The sequence below is a fragment of the Emydura macquarii genome, unplaced genomic scaffold, assembly GCF_026122565.2.
Source record: "Emydura macquarii macquarii isolate MOO-44397 ecotype Brisbane River unplaced genomic scaffold, CSIRO-AGI_Emac_v2 contig_1477, whole genome shotgun sequence".
Taxonomy (NCBI): Eukaryota; Metazoa; Chordata; order Testudines; family Chelidae; genus Emydura; species Emydura macquarii.
In genome coordinates this window covers 11,035,173-11,057,459 of record NW_027131614.1, presented here as the reverse complement: position 1 = coordinate 11,057,459, position 22,287 = coordinate 11,035,173, and the positions used below count along the sequence as shown (strand labels likewise).

At 40.7% G+C, this 22,287-nt stretch overlaps 1 protein-coding gene across 5 annotated transcripts in view; it reads right to left on the bottom strand.

Moving 5' to 3' along the window:
* The window catches only part of NCOA2 (nuclear receptor coactivator 2), a 256,509-nt gene that overhangs the window by 58,393 nt on the left and 175,829 nt on the right, over nucleotides 1–22,287 (bottom strand). For all 5 annotated transcript variants that reach the window (XM_067553633.1, XM_067553632.1, XM_067553635.1 and 2 more), the window contains 6 exons: nucleotides 13,345–13,448; nucleotides 8,713–8,890; nucleotides 6,975–7,160; nucleotides 5,929–6,030; nucleotides 5,691–5,831; nucleotides 1,803–1,950 (listed from right to left, as the gene is read on the bottom strand). In XM_067553633.1, coding sequence (XP_067409734.1) covers nucleotides 1,803–1,950; nucleotides 5,691–5,831; nucleotides 5,929–6,030; nucleotides 6,975–7,160; nucleotides 8,713–8,890; nucleotides 13,345–13,448 — 859 coding nt within the window. The remainder of the gene's footprint in view (nucleotides 1–1,802; nucleotides 1,951–5,690; nucleotides 5,832–5,928; nucleotides 6,031–6,974; nucleotides 7,161–8,712; nucleotides 8,891–13,344; nucleotides 13,449–22,287) is intronic.

Here is a 22,287-nt window from a genome sequence, read left to right as displayed (position 1 = left end):
ACTGAGGGAGGTTTCACCTTTTAGCTTCACCTTAAACAAATTATCCAAACACACACAAATTTATAGGACAGTTGTGGCCAGCTGTTCAGCAGAGTTTTGAACTTCTGTGAACAAGCCCTTCCATAGGCTTGGAGCTTCTGTGGTGTTTGCTCACTAGGCTCAAATGAAAAGCCAATTTAAAAAGTCACATCACTGAGCTGCCAAAAATGTCTAAACTGCTCCAAGTATGGGAGCTAAGAAAATTACTGGAAACAAGTTCAGCACGAGACCAGTGTGTCACCAAATTGGTTCTGGATAGATTTTTCATGGGCAGATGAAAACTCAGATGAGGGTGCAAAAAAGCAGCAGACAGAGAGGGAGGAAGCTTGGAAAAAGTTCTTTAAAGAACATCTAGATTCTATGATATGCAAGGTTTTTGTTCTTCTGTTCTAAAAATTAAGCTTGTTAAATCAGACATTTTTTCAATCTCTGAGACCTTTAAAGGGACACTGTCAGGTAGTTTAGATAAAAAAATTAGATACGGAATAAAACAAAACAAAACAAAGAAGCTACCTAGGTTTTCAAAAACAAATACTAATGGAAGTGTTTTTATTAATATTTTAGTTTAATATATAAGCATTTTTGTTTGGATCTAAACATTCCTTTGCACTGTTTGCATAGTGTAAGAACCGCAGCCAAACATTTAAACCTTGCAGTGTTAGTGCATGAGAACGAGGAAGAGAAGCTGACTACAAACCAACCATTAGTTATTTTTATTAACCAAGTGGAAGTAAACAATATAAATAGTAAAAAGTGAAAGGATTTTTAAAACCCATTTTGCTTTTCTAAAATGTATAATTTTTGACCTGACAATTCTTCCTTAATTTACAACTTTGGCAGACACTCATGAAATACTAATCCAAACAAAACACATTTCAAGTTGTTAAACAGCAGCTTTCAGTGAGGTGAGTGCAATTCTCAAATCCATAATTGTTGTAAAATTGTTTCAGTTTGAATTAGATTTATAGCTGTATTCTTCTCCCCAAACAAGTAGTAATGTAGATATGCAGTGAAACAACACTGGAATGAAAATACCCTGAATAACAGTTGTACATTGAATATGACATAATATACAAGTACCTCTAATGACCTAATTCAAAATTTATTTTTGAAGTGCTGGGGTCAGTGATTATTTATACTTGAATTCAATACTCTTACCTTGTCTCTCACTTTCTGGAGGTAACGCTCTGGAATTAGGATGCCATCTATTAATGTATTTTGCATCTAAGTTTGTGGTGGTGAAGTAATTACTCCAAGCACCAACATCATCAGGTGATGTGATTGCCAGTCTTACAAAGTGACCTATTTAGTGCGTCCAAAGTATGCTCTAGTACACACACAGCTGTGCTCAGGCCCATGACACACCCTGAACTATAGGAATTTACCTCTCTAGCTTTTAACAGACAGCCATATCATGGCAAGGAAAGCCAAGTTTCTGGTTTCTATCATGCAGAATATACAGGGAACTAAAATACTAAAATTAAGAGCATGAGCTCAGATAGATTTTGTGATATTTAACAAGAGTCCTAGAAATGAAAATCCAGCATACTATTTGCCTAGCCATTGGGAGCAGCCTACAGAGTCTTACTGCTGTAAGAGCTGATCTCAGCAACTTTTCTTTTGTTTTCATGGTACCAGTGGTAGGTCAGCTGAAATGTCGTTCTGTCTAGGCAATCTGTATGATACAATTCTGTACTCCCACTATGTCTGTGCCTAGAGTGGGGAAGTAAGGCAAAAGAATTCTTAAAAATAACAAATATTACCTGTGAAGCATATGCAAGGATATTACAAGCTGAGGTTCACTAGTAGTCTGAGAACGGATGAGCTTGCTCTTCGTTTGGGCAGCAACTATAGTGCCATCAGACAAGGAAAATCGATAGACAGAACTGAATGCTAGTCCCTGCCTCAGCACTGTAAGTAAACAAACAATACAAGTAATGAGGAACCATAGTGTAAGTAGATTACACATATAAAACCTAAATCCATCTGTAATGGCTGTTTGTATGCATCCTTATGGCACAACAGGAGTTGTATGATTCCCTTTACACAAGGAACAAGGGGCGTTAAAGGAAAAGAGACGTTTTGAGGATTATAAACACCGAGGTGCATGATGTAAAGCATACACAGTAAAGGATCTTAGTGAATGAGCACGTGCTGTAGAGTGATCACATCAAGAGGGCAGATGAAATAATGAATTTGCAATATACCTGAGAGAGAGAATCCACAAAAGCAGCAAAATTAGAAGCTAGGAACACAGTGCATTTCATGACACCAAGAAGCCAATTCCTTCTTTGAATTAGCAGATATGCAATGTCTGCTCTTTAAATATTTGTCTAGTTCCTTTTGCTGCTCTCATAATTTTTTCCACGTGTATCACCTACTCTCCATGAAGAAAACTTGTGTAAATGTCGTTGGTGTCAAGCCCTTTAGTATCGTAAGTCCACTTCTTTTTTGTTCCTTGCTTAAACCTGTAACACTTATCCTCTCTGTTCCCTTAAAAATATGTAAGCACCTCTCAAAGGGACACTATCAGGATAAAAAAGCAAGTATTAAAAAAAAACCTAGAAAAACAAACCATTAAATTTTTTACACAAGTTACTAAAATGATTATTAAAATTAAAGATGAGTCTTAGCCACAATTCCCCAATGTTGGGATGTTTTGGATTTAGGATTTTGGTTTGATGCATTACATGGAGATAGGCCAGGGCTGTTATGTTTGGATCTAGATCTGAATGTCACCAAATTCAGCTCTGTGGCTCCAGGTCTCTACTTGTGGCCCCTCTCTAATTAAAATTTAAATATTTTTTTAAAAATCAAAATCTAAGCATTATGCTGCTTGCTTACTTTTTTGCCCTTTGATAATGAAACTAGATCAACCAGTTTCAATTTCTGATTTTCATGCACAAGTTCAAAGCTGTTATGCTTCAGTAGCAAATGTTATAGAGAATGTTTAATTCCCACCCCAATTGCTTATTTCTCCAGATATGAAAAAAAAAGTTTCTGTATCAGGTACCATAAAATATATTAGCTAAACAGCAACTAGACTAGATTTTGGAACTAAATCCTGACAGTGTCCCTTTAATTTCCTCTCCCTCTCTCTCTCTCACACACACGAGTTTTCCATGTTATTAACAGTAACTTCCAATCCCTGCATTTTTTTGTTGTTGCTTTTTGTATATTTTTTAATTTTCCCTGTCATATAAAAATGATTAACACCAAGCACAGTTTTCCAAGTGTGGCTTTATTACTCCCTTATACAGTGTCAGAAGAGTTTCTTCAGACTTGTAACACTGGTATGGTTGGTTTCCTTCCCTGCCCCCACACTGTTCTTATATAGTGTGCTGCCAAGTTTGAACGTATTATTTTGGCAGTGAGAAAACAGGAAACACAAGTTAAACAATCAGAAGAGCTTTTGCAGAGTAAAAACGTAAAGAAAAATAAAACCCTAAAATGCAAAGCAGAATTTAACTGCAAGGTATGTCATTGTTTTAATTTAACCTTTGGACACCACAAGGTCCAAAGCTGTCAGCTGTAGCAGCACAGGCACATACCACATCAGGAAATTCCAACACTTCATGCCAGCAGGATAGATGTGAAATCACTACTTAAGTCATTTTTTGTACTAATTCTTTAAGCAAACAAGAAAGTTTCCATAGTCCTCTTCAGGAAATGCCTTGTTTCTCATTTCAGCCAATAAAAAGAGAGCACATTTCAACCAAACCAGCCATACTTTTGCATTTGTCACTGAAAATCAGTTTGAAAGACTTGTATTTCTGATTCTATATCCATAGTTCCTGTTTTCTGACAATGACCCAAAGTTGTATCTGGACAGAGTGGTCTCCAGATATACCCTCTTTTGCTCTGTCCCCAAACTTTAGCAAAGCCGAAATCTAATAAAGTCAAAATGGGGGGGAGGGGTTTGGTCAAATGCAAGGAAATCAGGGAGGTACCTGGGAGGCAGCATTTTTCTCCCCATCCCACTGACAGGGGTACCTGCTTGTGAAAGATGCTTCAGCCATTCTTTTTATCTAAATCTTCGCTGCTGTTTTTACTTGATATTGTATTCTTCACTTCCTGTCCCAAACTGTTGCTTAATGTTGTTGTGAAGTGTTTAGCAGCTGCTCCAGAAGAGTTATTACACAGTATCATCCATGTCGTATGCAGTTTGAATTGCTCACGCCCTAAAATCACTTGCATTAAATTTCGCAAGCTTAGTTATGAGAAGTTGGTGACTTTTTAAAAGGGAATCTGAGTAAAGCCGGGTGAAAGCACTTTTAATTTTTGTAGTCAAATATAGTGGAAACAATCAAATATTGTGGAAATCAAGTATTTATTTATTGATCCATTCACGCATGGTCTGGGTCTAAGACCCCAACTACATTTCCTGTATACCTAGCCAATGTGTTGTAGATTAGAATATTTTTTTAAATGCACAGTTTGTGAAACGACATGCCTGTTGTGCATGTGGCCATGCAGACTGTTAAATATAGGCTATGTTTAAATTAGAGGTCCCCAAACTGTGGGGTGTGCCCCTTTCGGGGGACGTAGAGGAACGTTCTGGGGTGTACGACAGGGCCAGAGCCAGCCTGCACAGGAGGGGCAAAGAGGGAGCATCACATAGCCCCGCTCTTCCCCAAGCTCTGCTCCAGACCCGCCCCCCCACCCAAGCTGTGGCTCCGGCCTTGGCTCCTGGGCCCACCTCGGCTCAGCTGCAGCGCCCAGCCCCACCCCACAGCCGCGACCCCTAGCCCCGACAGTGGCCCTGCTCCCAGCCCCAGCTGAAGCCGGGGAAGGGGGATGCAGGAAGAGGTAAGGGGGGGCATGAGATAAAAAGTTTGGGGACCACTGGTTTAAATCTTGTTCAGCAAATCGGGAGCCAGATTCTGATGACCTTACATGGGGGAGTACTTTGCTCCACAATCGGCTTCTCAACATAAATAATCAGAATCTGGCCCACGGTTAGAGCTAGCGTACATGATGTCTGAATAAAAACTAAAAACATCTAATTTTAAGAAACACCATGGGAGACCTTCCACTACACTACACTGTCCTGCACACTACCTTTCTGGTTATCCATGTTCTTGACTGTGTGGATGTGCTAGCAAAGTGTTCTAGAACACCGACCAGTCGGTGGTCTCCCTTCACTAGCCATAAGTGCTGCAGCTTCAATAGAACACAGAGAAGTTTTCTTGTAGTGAATTTTGATAGTGAAAATTCATTTTTGTAGAGAAGTAGAATTAGGGCCTTGAATCGTCTCAGTGCACTGTAATGTGTAAGTTGATAGTGTGACGAAATAATGTGTAATGAAAGTTTTTGGTAACCTCTGCCCTCTCCTCCAATTTCTCTCTCTAAGACAGTTACAATTATTTGAATGTTTAAGCACAGATGGCTGATGAGTTACAAGCGTACCACAAAGCACCCCTTTAATGTGTCAGAGAATGGTAACAAAAATGGTAAGATTGAGACAGAAAAGTGATGGAAGATCTCTCTAGAGATAAGTTTCCTTTACTATTCATTGGGGACATGGGCTCTAGAGGGAGGCTTTCAACAGCCCTTAATTGTCCCATGGGGATGTAATGTAAAGAGAGCATGATCAATGCCCAAAGCAACAAACAGTTTAAATACAGAAAACAGTGAAATATAAACCTAACCTTCCTGATGATGCCTCTTGGCAAAAGATATCTCTCCTTCATGCTGTGCATGGAATCTTTGAATGCATCTTCTCACCAAATCCTCCCAGCCAGGTTTCATAGCTGCTCGCATGGTGCTAGTGTCCAGTGAAGTTATCTTGCCTTGGTTAAATAAAATAGTTGTTAGCGATTTTCTAAAAAATCAAAACCATAAAAAAAAAATAAAACTCAAACCCCCGTCTTCCAAAAGTCTCAATACCTTGCAGATCTTGGCGGGTTGAAAAGCTCTCTGATGCGGGAGGGGCTTGCCTTTCCTTCATTGGAACTCTTCTGGCCACACAAATCAAGCAAGACTGCAAATCTTAAATAAAACAATATTACTTCAGTAATTTTTGTTGCGCAGGAAAGAAGAGCACGAAAGAAATAAATGTCCTTCATTACATTTTTGGATTAAACCGAATAGGTTTAGTACTCATGAAAGCAAGCGATGGATAGCATTGATATGTCTACATTGTCCTCACAGACACAAAGTCACAGACTGGGAGGGTTTTCTGCAAGAAAATCCCTGTGCAGATTTCTTTGTGGATATTACCCTACATCAGTCATAACATTGCATTCATATAGATTCCTCTCAAATTTTCTTAGTCATGAGAAGAGCCTATGCAATAAACTGTTGCATTTATTTGCAGGTGTATATTTATAGCTGTAGCTCCACAGATTAGCAAATATTGAACAGAAAATAACATATTGCAAATGTAGAGAACACAATTCTTGAACACATACCTAACTTTGGAATTTCTAAAACACATTCCTTCAAGCATGTCTAAAGTACTTGTGCTTCTTGAAGAAGAATTTTCACAATTAGCCATTCTGAGTGCTCAAAATGCATCAGAGAAAATGTAACTGATGAAGGTGTAAATAGTGAAGGAAATGCTGAACCCACAATAGTCTTCACATTCTGATAACTCAAAAACGGACAGCAAAATTTTGCTAGGCAATGGGCCAAATTCTTCTCACAATTACACTGGTGTAAGTCCAGTGCATGAAATACATGAAGTTATTCCCAATTTATATTGGTGTGTCTGAACAAGTGGTGTGCATGCCAGCGTATATAATGGAAATTAAAAGGAAAGTTACACGGTTTAAAGCAAAAGGGAAAGTTTGCATATCTTTCATTCCCCATAATGGAGAAACTATTTTATCTTGATTTCACTGCTGCTACTGACCTATGATTTTTGGAGTAGGCCTGGAAGGAGAAGGTAAAGACACCACTAAAATAAGCAAAAAAAAGTATGCACCATTTACCTTCACCATCTTCCTTGATGGACTTTGGTTGAGAAACAGCAAAGCACTGCATAGTTTCATATTTCTGATGTGCTTCCTGGTTATCAGGGCCTTCTTCAGCATCAGTTAAAGGTTTTACCAGCATCCGGCAATTAAAGGTATGGCTATTGCGCCTAGGGGCTTCACCAGACCAAGGTCCCCCATTCACTGAACAAAGCAAAGTTCATATAAGAAGATTAGTCTCAGAAGTAGTCATTCCTACGGGTCATCCAGAGCGTATGTGTAAAAAGAGAATTAATTATGGTGCTTTGTAAACTGGGGGAAACAATCTCATTCAATAAACAATACAATTTTGATATTAGAGTCCTATCCAGCTGGTGCAAGGTAATTTCATCTTTGATTACAGTCCCTAGTTTGTTTAGCCACCTTGTCTTTTCTTGATTAATCAGCTTAAAAAGAGAATAGGCAGAAAGGCAGTGTATAGTTCTAAATACCTGGACCCAAAAAAGAGAGGGAGCCACCCAAATCAACTCACAGACACTGCAATCAGTACTGGACAGAGTATGTTAACTCTATGTGCCTAGAGGAAAGTGTTTACCATAAGGTAATGCGTTTGCCAATATACATGTGGGAGTGGGTTGGTTAATACAAAAGAGAAGGGCTATATCATTCAAAATGTATTGGACAGAGTAGGAACATGGGCAGATAAGGAGTTAACATGCAGTGTACAGAAACCTGAGGCCAGGGGCTAGAGACACATTAAAACAAATATCCTCAGCTACAATGTAGAACACTGCAGGAGGATGACCTGGGTGCATTGGCAGGTAAAACTAATGCCTTTTCCAGAGGGCTTAAGAGAAGTAAAAAAGGAAACAAAATCCCTAGGATGCATAAATATAGATACTGAACAAAAGTCAGAGCAAATTTAACCCTGCATAAGGCACTAAAGAGGTCATATTTAGAATACAATACACAGTCCGGATCAGTAATTTGTAAAAAGTAATAAATAAATGGAGAAGGTACAGGAAAGGCTGATAACAACTTACGTTTCTTAGCCATCCAAAAATGTTACACATTTTTCTACTCTTTAATATTTATTTTTTTAAAAGAGGTTATGACGACCTTACTAACATATAAATGTTACAATGAACAGAAATGAAATAATACTGTCCAAGCTATTGCGAACAAAGGTACATGCAAATAAAGCAGTGTCAAAAAAACTAAGATAGTAGAAATCAGTAGAAATAAAGTATAAATGAACATAGCAAAAGTTGCAACTAATACAAACAGTTTTTAAAAAGCAATAGGATAAACATTTGTGCAAAAATCATAGTAATAAAACAATCTAATGCAAGGCAGTTGCAAAATGTCCTCTCTTCCTTGTAGTTATGAACCATTTCTTAGAATAACCCATTTACGTGGGGGAGGGAGGAGGACTCAAACAGATAATGCTATATCGTGTTTGTAAGGATTCACTCTAAAGAAGTTGCAGCAATGTCATTCATACATCTGCCAGTTACTATGAGCAGCTTTGAACAAAGGCTGACTCCCAAAAGAAGAGACAAAAGGAGGATAGTTTTGAGAAACAATCATTTGGTACATAGCCTGTAGGCATACTGAAGATAAACACAGTACCTCTGACAAGGACTTTAACTTAAGTAACTGAGTGCCGTTAAGGGAAGCAATGAAAACATTGACTTAAGAAACCAAAGATAAATACAAATGAGCAATGGCAAGTTTTTAAGATAAATGTATATACCTAAAGATTTTGGCAGCAGGTTTCTGACAAATTCATTGTGGTCCCCTACATGCAGGATGCTGTATACACTTGTGTTCATCAGCTCTTCTTGATTGTACCTTAGGTATTGTGTCACATTCTCAGAAACAAACACAATATTACCTTCCAGGTTCACTACAAAGAAGAACCCATCTAGGGCCTAGTAGAAAAACATGAAGAGAAAGCCATAATCTGATTAACAAAAGATACACAGGAAACAATAACCTCTTTTAGAGGACAGATGTCTCTTCTCCTCCTGCCCCCTCCCCCATCTAGCTTGTACTGAAAAGATAATGAGAATATGAAATTCCACACAGTGGAACAAATCCTACTCAAGATGCAATGCTAACAAACTGTTAAAAGGGTTGAAAGATGTACATTTCATATCAATAATGTTGTGAAACCAGTACTTAAAGGCAGAAAGAAGAAATTGTATTTTTAAAGTTTATTGTGATAGTTTTTAAAAAGACCAGTAACTTGGCTAACTGCCTTTTAAAACATATGTTGAATATCTGTTTCTCCCCTAATCAGGAGAAAACAAAAGTTCAGACTCAGTAAGAAGTTCTCAGACAAAGAAAAAAGCATAGTTTGTTGCCTAGCAATAACTGTTCTTATGAGGCAAGGATGATTACGCATAAACGCCTAGGAATAACTCAGAGCCTTCCTCTCACTTTAATTTTGACATGTAAACAGATCAGGGACACAGATTTAAATTCAAACCATCAAATCCATTGGATCCAAGCATTCAATTACCAGCTCAGGCCACATGAACCTTCTGCCACTTTGCCTGATGTATTGACTCTTCAGAAGGCTGCTTTGAAAAAATGCTTAACTTCCATTTTGATTTGGAAATGCAAGAGGGTAATTTTGTACGTATACTCAGAGGAACAAACCACTGATAGGACACCAGGGTTACCCATGACTTTTAAAAAATAAAAGCGAGTGGATCCACACTACTGATATGCCTGAACAAAGCACAAGGAGATGTTGTCACAGTACACACTGTAAACATCAACATGTGGTATAAATGGTTAAACCTTTATAACACACAACCTGTAATAGCCTTAAGATGCATTCTTAGCATACCTAAGCTGTAGATGTGTATTACAAATACTACACACCACTGAGCTGTTAGCAGATCCATATATAATAAAATCTGGCTGGGGACCCTACAGCATATCAAAAGGAAATCACTTGTTTTATTATTTATATTTCAGTAGTGCCCACAATATGCTTGATGTTGCACAGATCTACCGTACACAAAGACACAATCCAGGCCCTAAAAGGCACACAATATAAAAACAAGAAAAACAAAACAAAACAGAGGAAGGTGGGTAAAAGAGGGCACAACATACAAAAAGAGCATTCATGTTAATGATTGGCATGCGCTTTGTTTGTTCCATTTTTAAATTATATATTATAAAAGTTAAGATACACACACACACACACACACACACATTTATGGTCGCCAACTGCTTTTGAGTTTAGATATTTGTTCTGTTAATTGTCAGAATTTTTAATCCTTATGTTTTGTTTGTTTGCATTGCGACCACTGCCTTCTTTCTGTTTCTAATTATTTTAACTTTTGCCTATTTGTGACTTGCCTGCTTTCTACATGTTTTGATAACAGTTGCATACTTACTTATTTTTAACCTATATCTATTTAAAAGCTTTAATTTATTTAGGTCCCAATTCTAATCGCAAAGCTCCCATTGATATGACTGGTACAGATCAATGTCTTTTTGTGTTTGTATCTATGCACCACTGGGAAGACTTTAAAAAGCACTAACTGTAGATAGTCGTCTAACAGGGTCTTCAGCACCTCAGTGATTTCCCCTCAACTTATATCATCCACAATCTAAAACCTCCTATTATAGCTATCTCCTTGGTGGGGGAGCACCCCATGCAACTTCTTCATTGCTATTTCTTGAGCTGACCAGAAGGATTAGTAGGTAGTAGCATGAGTCTATGTAATGATTATGGCCTATCTATAAGTGCTCTCATCTCCTAACACAGTGATCCCCAAACTTTTAACAAGGCGTCCCACCTTGCCCCTCTGTGCCCCACCCCCTCGTTCCCCCCCCAGGAGCTGGGGCTGGGAGCGGGGCCACAGTCGGGGCGGAGGCCAAGGCTGGGGCCCAGAGCAGGACCCGAAGCTGAATTGTGGTCAGGTGTAGAGCCATGGCCAGAGGCCCTGGGGCTGTGGTTGGGGCAGGTCTGGGGCCAGGAGCAGAGCCAGAGGCCGAGGCAGGACCTGGGAGCAAAGCCACAGATGGGTATGGGGCCAAAGCAAAGCGGAGCTGGGTGGTACGCCTGCCCCACCCCCTGTGGTGGCTGCCCCAGCCTGCTGCATCCCCCTGAATGTTCCTCCGCACCCCCCGCAGAGGGGGCAGCACCCCACAGTTTGGGGAGCTCTGTCCTAATGTTCAGTTTACTTTTAGGGTAACTGTTAGGCTGTCAAACCAGCTTATGGAATCAAAATATTTAAAACTTATCGAGGCTTCTACTTTGAAATGTTGATTTCTTATCTCTTCCCCTAATGTTTTGCACCATGACAGACTGCCGGAACAATAACGTAAACTTGTGCCCCTCCCTTCAGCACTCTTACTCTGACAAGTGATCACACAGAAGGGGCAATGAGGTTGTCAGAGAGAATAAGAGAAGAGAAATTATTTTAGAGGATGTGTTGGAACAGAAAACAAAGTTTTGTTCTTTGTATTGTTGTGGATTATTGTCTCACTCTCTTCTGCACACACACTCCCCTGAAATTTGTAAAAATCCCATCAGAACCAGCGAATTATGATGAATTTTATTTACATTCTTCAACAGGAAACACTTGCAACTGTGACTACATCCCAATTAAATTCTTTAATAGAAAAGAGAATTACATTTCTAAAGCAAATAAGGTAACTAGTATGCAGTCAGGTGCCAGTGCTATTATGGTCCTTACTTCATAAAGAGAAAAAAAAAGTGGATTTATCAAACCTATAAGGCTAAAGAGATGAAAAACACTTAATTGCATTTCCTTACAAAGCTAAAGATACACAGAATACATCTGTAGTCTTTTTAAAGAATGAGTAACAATTTTGTGTCCTTTTAAGTATCTGGTACACAAAGGCTTGCGTTTATTAATATAATTTTTAAATTTTTTATTTTCAATACAGAATGGTTTCATGATAGAGGAGAAAAATAAATTAAATCCTGATAAAGTAACACTAGGGTAATAACCTGTGATTTTAAATATCACGTGTGCTGCAATAGCTAAGCACAATAGGGTGAGACGGATAATTTTTTAGCCTTAAATTAATTTTGTGTGTGATTAAGTCAGATTTTTATGATCAATTAACATTTACATGGAGACTGGAATTACTACACTGCCATGCATGAGCTATGAGATTTAACTCTGCTTGTTAACAAAAACCACAACATTCAGTTCAGTAAACAAGTGTAATAAATGTTAATTGACGTTTTCATCTAATGAATATAATGCACTAGTTATTCAGGGGACAACTTCTTCATTCTGTCTAATCTATCTAACCTATCTAGTGCTCTGCCTTGTAGCTTTAGAGCATTTTTCAGTGCCCTAATTCCATATACAACTCAGAAAACAATGTTTTCAGATTTCTGTGTTTTTATCTAATGAGTCATGGGAAGTAATTCAAATATTTATCAATGGTATATTTATTAGTGGTTACAGCTTGGCTGATGCTACATTTCGAGAATAATGGGGTAATTTATATATCTGTCAAACTCGGTTCCTCTAGCTGGAGTCAGGGCTTTTTGTTTAGTTTTGTCTGAACCAACATTTATCCTTCCTTACAGATAAAGCTCACTGTCAGAATGGGTATTAAGTGTTTGTAACCGATCTTAAACAGATAAAACATCAGTGACAGAGAGCACATGACAGTAGCTTAATATGTTAGTGTCCTAGAGAACATGTATGCACTATAGATAACAAGGATATCAAGGGTGCATTTAAGAGTTAAGGTTTCAGCCATGCAGCCTTCTTCTGATATCAGTGGAAGTCATGTAAAGTCATGCAGAATTCTTTGCTAAGCTAATCAAAAGATTTATCCTGAATTCTCATAGATGAGTTTTTTGTAATCAGGAGGGAAAATAAGCATGTTACCGATGCTGAAATGACAAAAGTAATTAAAACAATGTGTAGAAACAATTGGAAACACTCCCTCCCCCTCAAGCCCACATGTATACGTGTCATAACTCATTGTGAGCATACAAATGGGTCTTCCAAATCACCATATTTCAGACACACACACACACAAAATTAGGATATTTCATAAAAACATTGGAACTCAAGGAATAGCCAGAACTATAGTGATTACATATATAATACAATGCTATTGTTCTACTCGTGTTCCCCTGGCAATCAGCGTTTTGTCACTGAATTAAATTCAATAGGATTAGTAGCATCCTCTGTATTTGTGATATGGCATGGCATCCTAAGTAGCGAGGAAGGCTGTTTTATTAAAGTGGTAACATTTGATCATGCTTTAAGAGTGAGTTCCAATTTGATTTCTTCACTCCATAACATTCATCTTGATATTATATGTAGCAGAATTAACTCCAATGTAAAGAAAACTTTGGGCACTTCACCTCAAGCATCATTGGTCCAAGTGCATCCTTGTCGATGACACTCTGACCTGTAGATGATACATCTGCTTTTTGCACTTCATCTTCATTGGCTGCCGCTGCTTTTTCTGCATTAAAGAGAACTATGCATTAAATGACAGAACAAAGCTTTCAAAAAGGTATTGTCATTTTCCAAGTCCACAGCGGTTTGTGACATAGCTACCAAGCAGTTACTGTGCAAACCACTACAACTGAGATTAAAGAAACCTCTGTGGGGAAGTAAGGTTAGTGGGTTAAACTTTTAAATTCTGGAATTGTAGGCTCAAATCCTTCTGTAGGATACCAATTAAATAGTGGTTTCATCCTGGTCCCTACCAGATAGATATTTGATTAAGTTACAGAACACATACAAACAAGTGCATGACAGGCACTCTTGGCTTACAAAGAGGTGGAGAGCTGACTGGAAGACCTTGCAAAGCACCTGTCTCGCTATCACTACAGTCTCTTTTCATGAGCACTACATTTAAAAAGAAAATGGACACTAACTTTAGACTGATCCAGAATTCGTGCATAAGTGAAAGAGTCTTTGCACTCCCATTTCCACACCACCCAATTTTTGTTTATCATTTTAAAAGCAACATTTTGACACTAGGCCATTAGCATATGGCTGATATACAAATACGAACACAACACTAGTTTTAAACTCACACTGTATAGGTAGTTCTTTTTCCGCTGTCATTTATGCATTTTTACCAACATGCACATAAGATACATATGATTTCAAGTGCACTTCATGAAAATTAAATTATAAACAACATAAGCAAACAAAAATAACTTTTTGGGAGCATAACACCATCTATGACAACGTGTCAATTATACCTATCTGAACACTTTGCTCCCTTGTTTCTGCTCCATGTTGCAGTACTGATTAAACATCCATACCAGAATTTTGGCCTCAAAATAGCTTATAAATCAAATTAATTTACTGATCTTCCCTTACAATCACGCCAATCTGTATGAATTAGTCTCTATCTTTTTTAAATTTTTATCTTGGAGTTAAAGGGGGGAACATTAGCAGAAAAAATACTACTTAAAGTTAATGCAACATCCAATCATTGTATGATGTTAATAATCCTCAAATCAAAACACATTTTTAGTGACCAACCAATAAAACATTAGATCTAAAAAGGAACCTAAAGTGACAACAGACTCAAAAAAACCCATAGATTTGCTTTTCTATGGTAACTACATATTGTCTATTGCTACATATCAGAAAATCAGAATAAAAATGTTTATTTTAAAAACACATTTTCTCCATGCAAAGGAAGCTAATGTTACAAAAAATGTGAGATAACAGATAACTTTTATAATTAGGGAAAAACATGTTGAGCTTGTTGCACTTCAACAGAAGTTTATACTTTCTACATCAACAAACCTTCAAATGTCCCATTATGATGATAATTACTAAAAATACCGTACACAGATGAGCCAATAAGCACTTGCAAAGCCCAGCTGTTAGAGAAAATTAAAGTACTGGTCACAGAAAGAAGAAGATACAAAAGAATGACCCAGACCCACAGTATTTTCCATCACTGAATTGATGCTCGTCTCACAGAGCTCCCTCTGGATTGTTCCTTTGGCAGAGGGTAGGAGGGCAAAGTGAATGTATAGTTCTTACAGCCCCCTACACGCAAAATTTGGTTGTCATAATCCACGGATTCCCACAAGATCAGTGCACATCTGTTAGAGAAAAGGTGTAACAGAACCCTCAGTGGTTCTCCCCTCCAAGGGTGTGAGAACCTGAACAAGCCCAGTCCTCTACACTGGATGGTTCTAGCACAGGTCCCACTTCCTTACTATTTGCAGGGGGCGGGGAGAAGGAGGGTTCTGGACTTTGTGGGCAAGATGGGGGGATCACAATGAAAGTCACAAACCCCAATGCATTCGGGGACATTCACTTCCTCTAGCCTCAGCAAAAGGGGAGGGGGTGTGGTGAGTTTGCAGTGCTGATAGCGACCCAGCACCAGCATAGTGGGTTTTAGGGATATCACTCTGACTGGGTCTCTGAGTCAGTCTTACTGTTGGAGTCCACTGTACTCTCCTCAGGCTCAGGTTAAGGGCTCCTGGCTAAGGGTTCCTGCCATGGTTTCAGGAGTCACTTCTGCAGTCTGCTGCTTAGGGCAATCCTGCTTCTTCTCCACTGCTGATAGCAGTTTTTTAAAGGCCTCCTCCCTATCATGCATGATTGACAGGGCTGGAGAGGTGGGATTAGTTCTATGGCCAGGGCCTCTCTGGCACCATCCTCATCTGGGTGGGAGCTATAGACCTCATCACATAAGGGTCCATGAATCTGCACTGCTTCATCTTACATTTATATAGTATTTTTCATCTGGCTGGACCCTTACATGTCTAAAAGCTACAGGCCTACAGGAATCACTTCACCTATTACTGAAATACAGCCCAGGAGTACAGGATAACAGAGAAGAGGACACTGCTCACCTGACACAACAATGGAGGGATGGAGGATTTGGCAGGAGACGTGCAAATCCCTATTCCTTTTACTAAAATTGACATTTACACAGTTTTTGTAATGATAAAGATTCTTCTTAAAATGCAATTTAAACAGACTCTTTCAAATGTAAAGATTTATTTTTAAAAATTACCGCTCACTTGCTGTAAAATTTGTTTTGGTTACTACAAAGGTTATTTACAGTAAGCTATAAGCATGGGATTTTCAAATGCATCTAAGCTCTGATTGCCTTCTGTGGGAGAAGTGCTACCCCAGTACTGAGTGCTTTTGAAAATTCCATACTGTTTTTTATAATATGTTCATGCACAATATGATAGCATTGCAAATAACTTCTGAAATATAATTGTTTGTATGATTGTTAAGATTAATAAAAATCATTTAAATAACCTTTTCAATAAGTGTTATACTTAGGATGATAAAATGTCCTTGTTCTGCAATGGCAACTCACACAAACTAATAAGAGATTCTCATGTTGGTCTGAAGATGGTTTGAGGCCTTTTTTGGGAGGGCAGGGGAGAAGGGTGGGCAGATTTCCGTCCCTTTGCTGAAAAAAATAAGGGGGGGAGGCAACCTAGCAGTTCTCCATATTCTACAGGACAGCAGAGTTTGTACCATATTATGTTAATGCTGCAAACATTTACTGAAAAGTTTACTGATCCTGAAAGCTGGGTCCAGCTCCTAGCAAAGTATGAGAGACTGTTTGAGTCCCACGCTGTAGGTGATATCACAAGCAGTCCCTGGTTGTGCATTGCAGAAGACCTATAATGGCAGTTCAATTTTTCAGAATACCATCTTTCTGTCCACTTTAATTCCCCTGTAGCAATCAATATTCTCTTGAACCCTCTAGAGCTCAAGATTAATTCTCTATGTCATTTGAAAGATAGGATTCCAGCTTTTAGACAATGTATAAAAGTGGCTCTAGCTCCAAATTTTCTTGACATAGGGGTGCTAAAAAAATCATGTCAGATGTGGAACAGCTTGGGGACAGGCAGGAGAGAGGAACTAAGCTAATTAAAACGGTATGATGTTAATTTCTTTTGTGAACAACTACAGCTAGATTAATGTTGCAGCAATCCATAGAAAATATCTGGTGCAGACCTGTTCAATGCATTGGTGCTTCCTAGATATTTCTTTACTGGATTTACAAGGACAGGTTAGTAACTTTCACTGTTTATTTCTCACATACGACTGATCGTTTACTAAAGACTTTTCAGACTGTTACAACCACAGAATTCACATCGCTCAGCAACGCTACTGGCTTGATTGTATCTCATTTATAGAAACACCTTTTATCTCTTATCTCACAAATAAGGTTTTGAGTCAAAAGAAAATGAAGGATGTTTTTTAATGTCTATTACAGTAAGTAATTTAAAACATTAATACCTGGATACACATTAAATTAAGATTATGCATACTGTATCAGTCACTGAATAAAAACAACATACCTTGCACTGTGCACTAATGCATATGAAATACACTCTTTAGTTTAAGGAGTCAGGCATTCCAAGGAGCATTACAAATTCACAAGGGGTGCCCAAAGTGCCCAATTTTATAATTGGATCTGTGATTTAATGGAAAGGTGTATAAAAACTCACAGATCCCTACTGGCTAACACATCTAAGCAACTTCATGCATACAAATTATTTCAGCTAAGTGGGGGTCAGCAGTGACTTATGCTCATGAGATGAACTGAAGATCTGCCTGTCTAGGATTGTAGCCAGTGATGATCTTCAGGTTTTGCAGCAGAATTATCCATTTTTGATTGAACTGTAGCCTGTTTTGGGGGAAGCCATCAACAAACATAGAGAAAGCAAGTGGACCTGGAGATCAGCAACCACTGAAGAATGCCAGCAGCAATAATGGCTGGGGTCTGGAGAAGAGCACTCCCGCGCATACCTGTTGAGGGTGGAGCCACCACAGAAGGCTCGACGACCCAGGGGGAAGTGAAACTACCTTGTCTAGTTTGTCTCTGTTTGGCTGGTATATTGATGCCAACCAAGCCTGGAGAGGTCTGAACCGCAGCCTCGCATGCAGGCCCACATATGTGCAGGAGACCATGTGTCCTTGGAGCTTTAAGCAGCTCCACACCGTCACGGTAGGATAGCGTCTGAAGTCCTGTATGATGGAACAAATGGTCTGGAAGCAAGTCTCTGGCAGAAGTGCTCTGGCCTGAACCGAGTCTAGGATGCTCCTATAAACTCTATTCTTTGGGTAGGGGACAAGGTCGACTTTGGTATGTTTAGCTGTAAACCCAGTCTATTGAAGGTCAACCATAACAGGTTGACACGTGCCTCTACCTGCTCCTTGGAGCGGCCCTTGACAAGCCAATCATCTAGATATGGGAACGCTTGTACCTGTCGTCTCCTTAGGAATGCAGCAACAACCACCACACACTTGGTGAACATTCGAGGGGCTGCTGACAAGCCAAAGGGGAGGACTATAAACTGATAAAGAGTGTGGTTTACTACAAACCTGAGGAACCTTCTGTGGGACGGGACTATTGATATAGGAAAATAAGAGTCCTTCAAGTCGAGGGTGGTATACCAGTCCCCGGATCCAGGGAAGGGATGATAGCAGCCAAGGATACCATGTGAAACTTCAATTTCTCCATGAATCTGTTGAGATTTTGCAGGTTGAGAATGTATCTGGACCCTCTTTGGCCTTTGGGATTAGGAAATATTGGGAGTAAAACCCATTTCCCTTTAGTTCCTGAGGAACTTCCTCTACTGCTCCTACTCTTAGGAGCCTTTGCACCTCCTGCATAAGAAGTTGCTTGTAAGAGGGGTCCTTAAAGAGGGACAGGGAAGGGAGAGGAGGTACAGCATTGGCGAGAATATCCCAATTCTACTATGCACAGCACCCATCTCTCTGAGGTTATCTGAGCCCAGGCATGATAGAAATGGGATAGACAGTTCAAGAAGCAGGGAGAAGGATCTGGGATCTACTCTGGTGCGCTGGCATCAGGCGCACCTTCAAAATGCTTGGTTGGGGCTGCAGGACTGCCTCGCTGAGCTCTGGCCTTAGCTAGATGGAGGTTGAAGCTATAACGTCTGTTATTTCTGCTCCGCTTCCTATAGTAGTACTGCACAGGATAAAACTGCTGAATAGGCTGTGGCTTAAAACGCTTCCTTTGAGTGGGTGGAGTATGAAGCCCTAAGGATTTCAGTGGTGCCCGTGAATCCTTCATGCTGTGGAGTTTGAAGTTCGTCTGCTCCGAAAACAACCCCAAACGGTTGAATGGCAAGTGTTGAATTGTTTGTTGGACTTCTGGGGGGAGGCCTGATACCTGCAGCCAAGAGCTTCTTCTCATGGTGATCGTGGAGGACGTGGTTCGCGTGGCCGAGTCCATCGCGTCCAGAGCAGCCTGCACCTTGCCCTTTTCCACAATTGCTCCGAATTGCAATCTGGAGTCGGCCGGTAGCAGTTCTTTGAACCTTGCCATGGACTCCCATGAATTAAAATTTTGGCAGCTCAGCATCACTTGTCGGTTTGCAATGCAAAGCTGGAGCCCCGCTGTGGAGTACACCTTCCTACCGAAGGCTGAGTCCTTGGACTTGGGCATTGTGTCTTGCAGCCCCTGCCTCTCTTTCTCATTTATTGCCTCTACTACCAGTGACTCTGGCTGTAGGTAGGTAAAGAGAACGCATACCCTTTGGAGGGTGCAAAGTACTTTCTTTCTATCCCCGTGGGTGGCAGGGAAGGGGGGATAAAGGCTGGTGTCTGCCACAATGTTCTGGTGGTATTCTGGATGGTTTATTGAGGGGCATTGCTTGAGGGACCCTCTGGTGCTAAGATGTCCACCATAGGGTCCACTGACTCTTTCACTTCTTCCACTTGGAGTCCTAGGTTCTGGGCCACTCCTTGCATTAGATCTTGGTGTGCCCTGTTGCCCACTGGGGGTAGCACGGTTGAAGTCCCTGCCACCACCTCATCAGGGGAGGAGGATGAGGATACCTTGGGTGGTACCGAGCCTTCCTAACCCTCTGGGTCACACGGTTTGCCCCTGTGCTGAGTTGACATGCTCGGTGCCGGGGTCGGCCCCGGTGCCAAACCCGCACTGTACTCTGGCCATCCACGATCTTGATCTCGACGTCTGCCTCGGTGCTGAGCGGTATCAAGTGTTCCTCGGGTGGTCGGGGAGCCAGTTTATCAGAGACGACTAAGTGGGAACGCTTAGAGTAAGATCCCTGGGCCTGGTGGTATGCCCACGGTCCAAAAAGGTCCAAAAGGGCCATTGCGCAGGCATCTGTCACCGTGCTGGCGAAGGTCCCATGAAGGGAGCCTGCCCCTTTCTCCCCCTGTAATGGTGCTGCTCTGACCCGTACTTTGAGGTATATGACTTTGTCTCTGAGTCCGATGACATTGAGCGTGGAGGCCATGACGGTGCCAAGTGAGATGGTGCCAGAGAGAGTTACCAAGGGGAAGGCGACTGGTGCCACGTCATGGCAGGCTTGCCTCTAGATGGCACCGCACTTCACCATGGTGCCGGAGGTCTTAATTCTGGCGCTCTCTCTGTTCTGGCAAGGGACTGCTGTGCCGTCATGGCTATCAGGTCCCTAGCCACCTCAAAAGTGTCAGGGGTGGAAGGGAAGTCCAACTCTTCCACCTTACTCTCCACTGGTGCCAGGTTTGCCGAAGCCCTCTGTGGGTCAGAAGTCAATGGTGCCACCTCTGGTGGGGTAGGTGTCGGGTGCCACGGCATGGGACACACACCATTAGTGCTGTCCATCCCTGCAAACATCCTATATCAGTCTTTTAAAGCCTCTTCTGAGGCACGGTAGAATGGGAGCAGTGAGAGGTTGTCTTCGGTGCTGGAGAATGCCGGTGTCACTATTCTCTCGGTGTAGAGTCCTTTTTCAGCACTGTAGACTCTGTAACAGAGGCCAGCGCACTCCGCACCAAGGTGCTGGATCCAAGTGGCCTGTGGCCAGTTGGTGATGGAGAGCTGCCTTCATGAGGAGGTATAATGTTCCTCTCCTTCTTGGTCCTAGGATGAATCCCCTGCAAATCCTACAGCGATCACTCCAGATTGGATTCGTGGGAATCGTCCTTTGGCATGGGTTTATGGCAGTTCCCACACAGTTTGAACACTTGGGACTGAGGCATGCCCTGGTTCCCGGGTGGGAAGAAACATAGGGGGTGAGGGCCCAAAGAAAATTTTAGCTAACTAGCTAACTACTACTAACTAATTCTAATCTAACTATATACAGGAACCACAGCAGAAGACCACTAGGGAAACACTTGCTGAGGCAAGAGAAGATAGAAGCTCCAACGACCGTCACAGGCGGTAAGAAGGAACTGAAGAGGCGGTAGGGATAGATGGTGCCATGGAGGCAACTGAACTGACCTGACAGGTATCAATAGAGGAAAAACCTTCAGAAGACTGTACATGCGGCGTGCACACACCTACGTGGAATTGACATGAGCAAGCACGCAAAGAAGAAAAGCCCATTCCTAGCCATCACGCTTGTGGGAAAGAGCTTGAAAACATGAACCCTAAAGACTCAAAAATCAAAAGGCAAATAAAAACCCCACCACGTTTATAGTTTCTAAAAGTTTCACACAGTTTAAGCCAATTTCATGATATTTGGAATGCCCAGGGTAGGCAAAACAGCAATAAAGGGCCCAATCCTGCAAAGCCTCTCTCTTGTGAATGGTTCTGAAATCAGTGGGACCACTTACGTGACTGAAGCAGACAGTCGAGCTCTACTGAGGTCGAGCTCTGGCACAGGGGACAGGGCACGAGGTGTCTGGCTCCCCGATTCTGCCCCTGCTGCCATAGTGTCTGTTAGAACAGCCTGATGGCTGCTTTAATTTCAAACACTTGGAAAGGGTCATAAGGAAGCTTATATCAATGCAAGATTTGCTGAGTGAACCTCACATTAGATAAAGGGAGGAGCACTGGCCTATGCAAAGTTGGGGAATGGGCAGCTGGAGCTAGCTTCACGCCAATGGAAATTTCACTTCCATAAGGGGAATTGTCTGCTAGCTGTTTAGGGTCAGAATCTATCCTGAGTGCTGCAACGGTGACAGAGTGCAAACCAGAACGTAATCCTATTCATATGAACAGGGCTAACTAACAAGGCTATGCCCATAGTTACTAAATTAAACTGGAAAAGAATATATGTAATTTGGAAACTACACATGAAATAATCATCAACCCTGCTCAATGAAGAGTTTAGAGACTAGAGACTAAAAAATAGACTCCTTCGAGACATACTTTTATGTTAAGTAAAAACATACACATGCAATTATGTAGTATTTTAGGGATGTGTGTAGTTTCCATTTTAAACCATGGATAGGTTTACAGTTGTTTAAATATTAATATACCAAAACAAACTGATTCATATTTTACATTGGCCATTTTTCCAGTGGTCACCAATGATATTTATTTTTCTTTATTTTTTTTATATCCACAAGTAAAAACAAAAAAACAA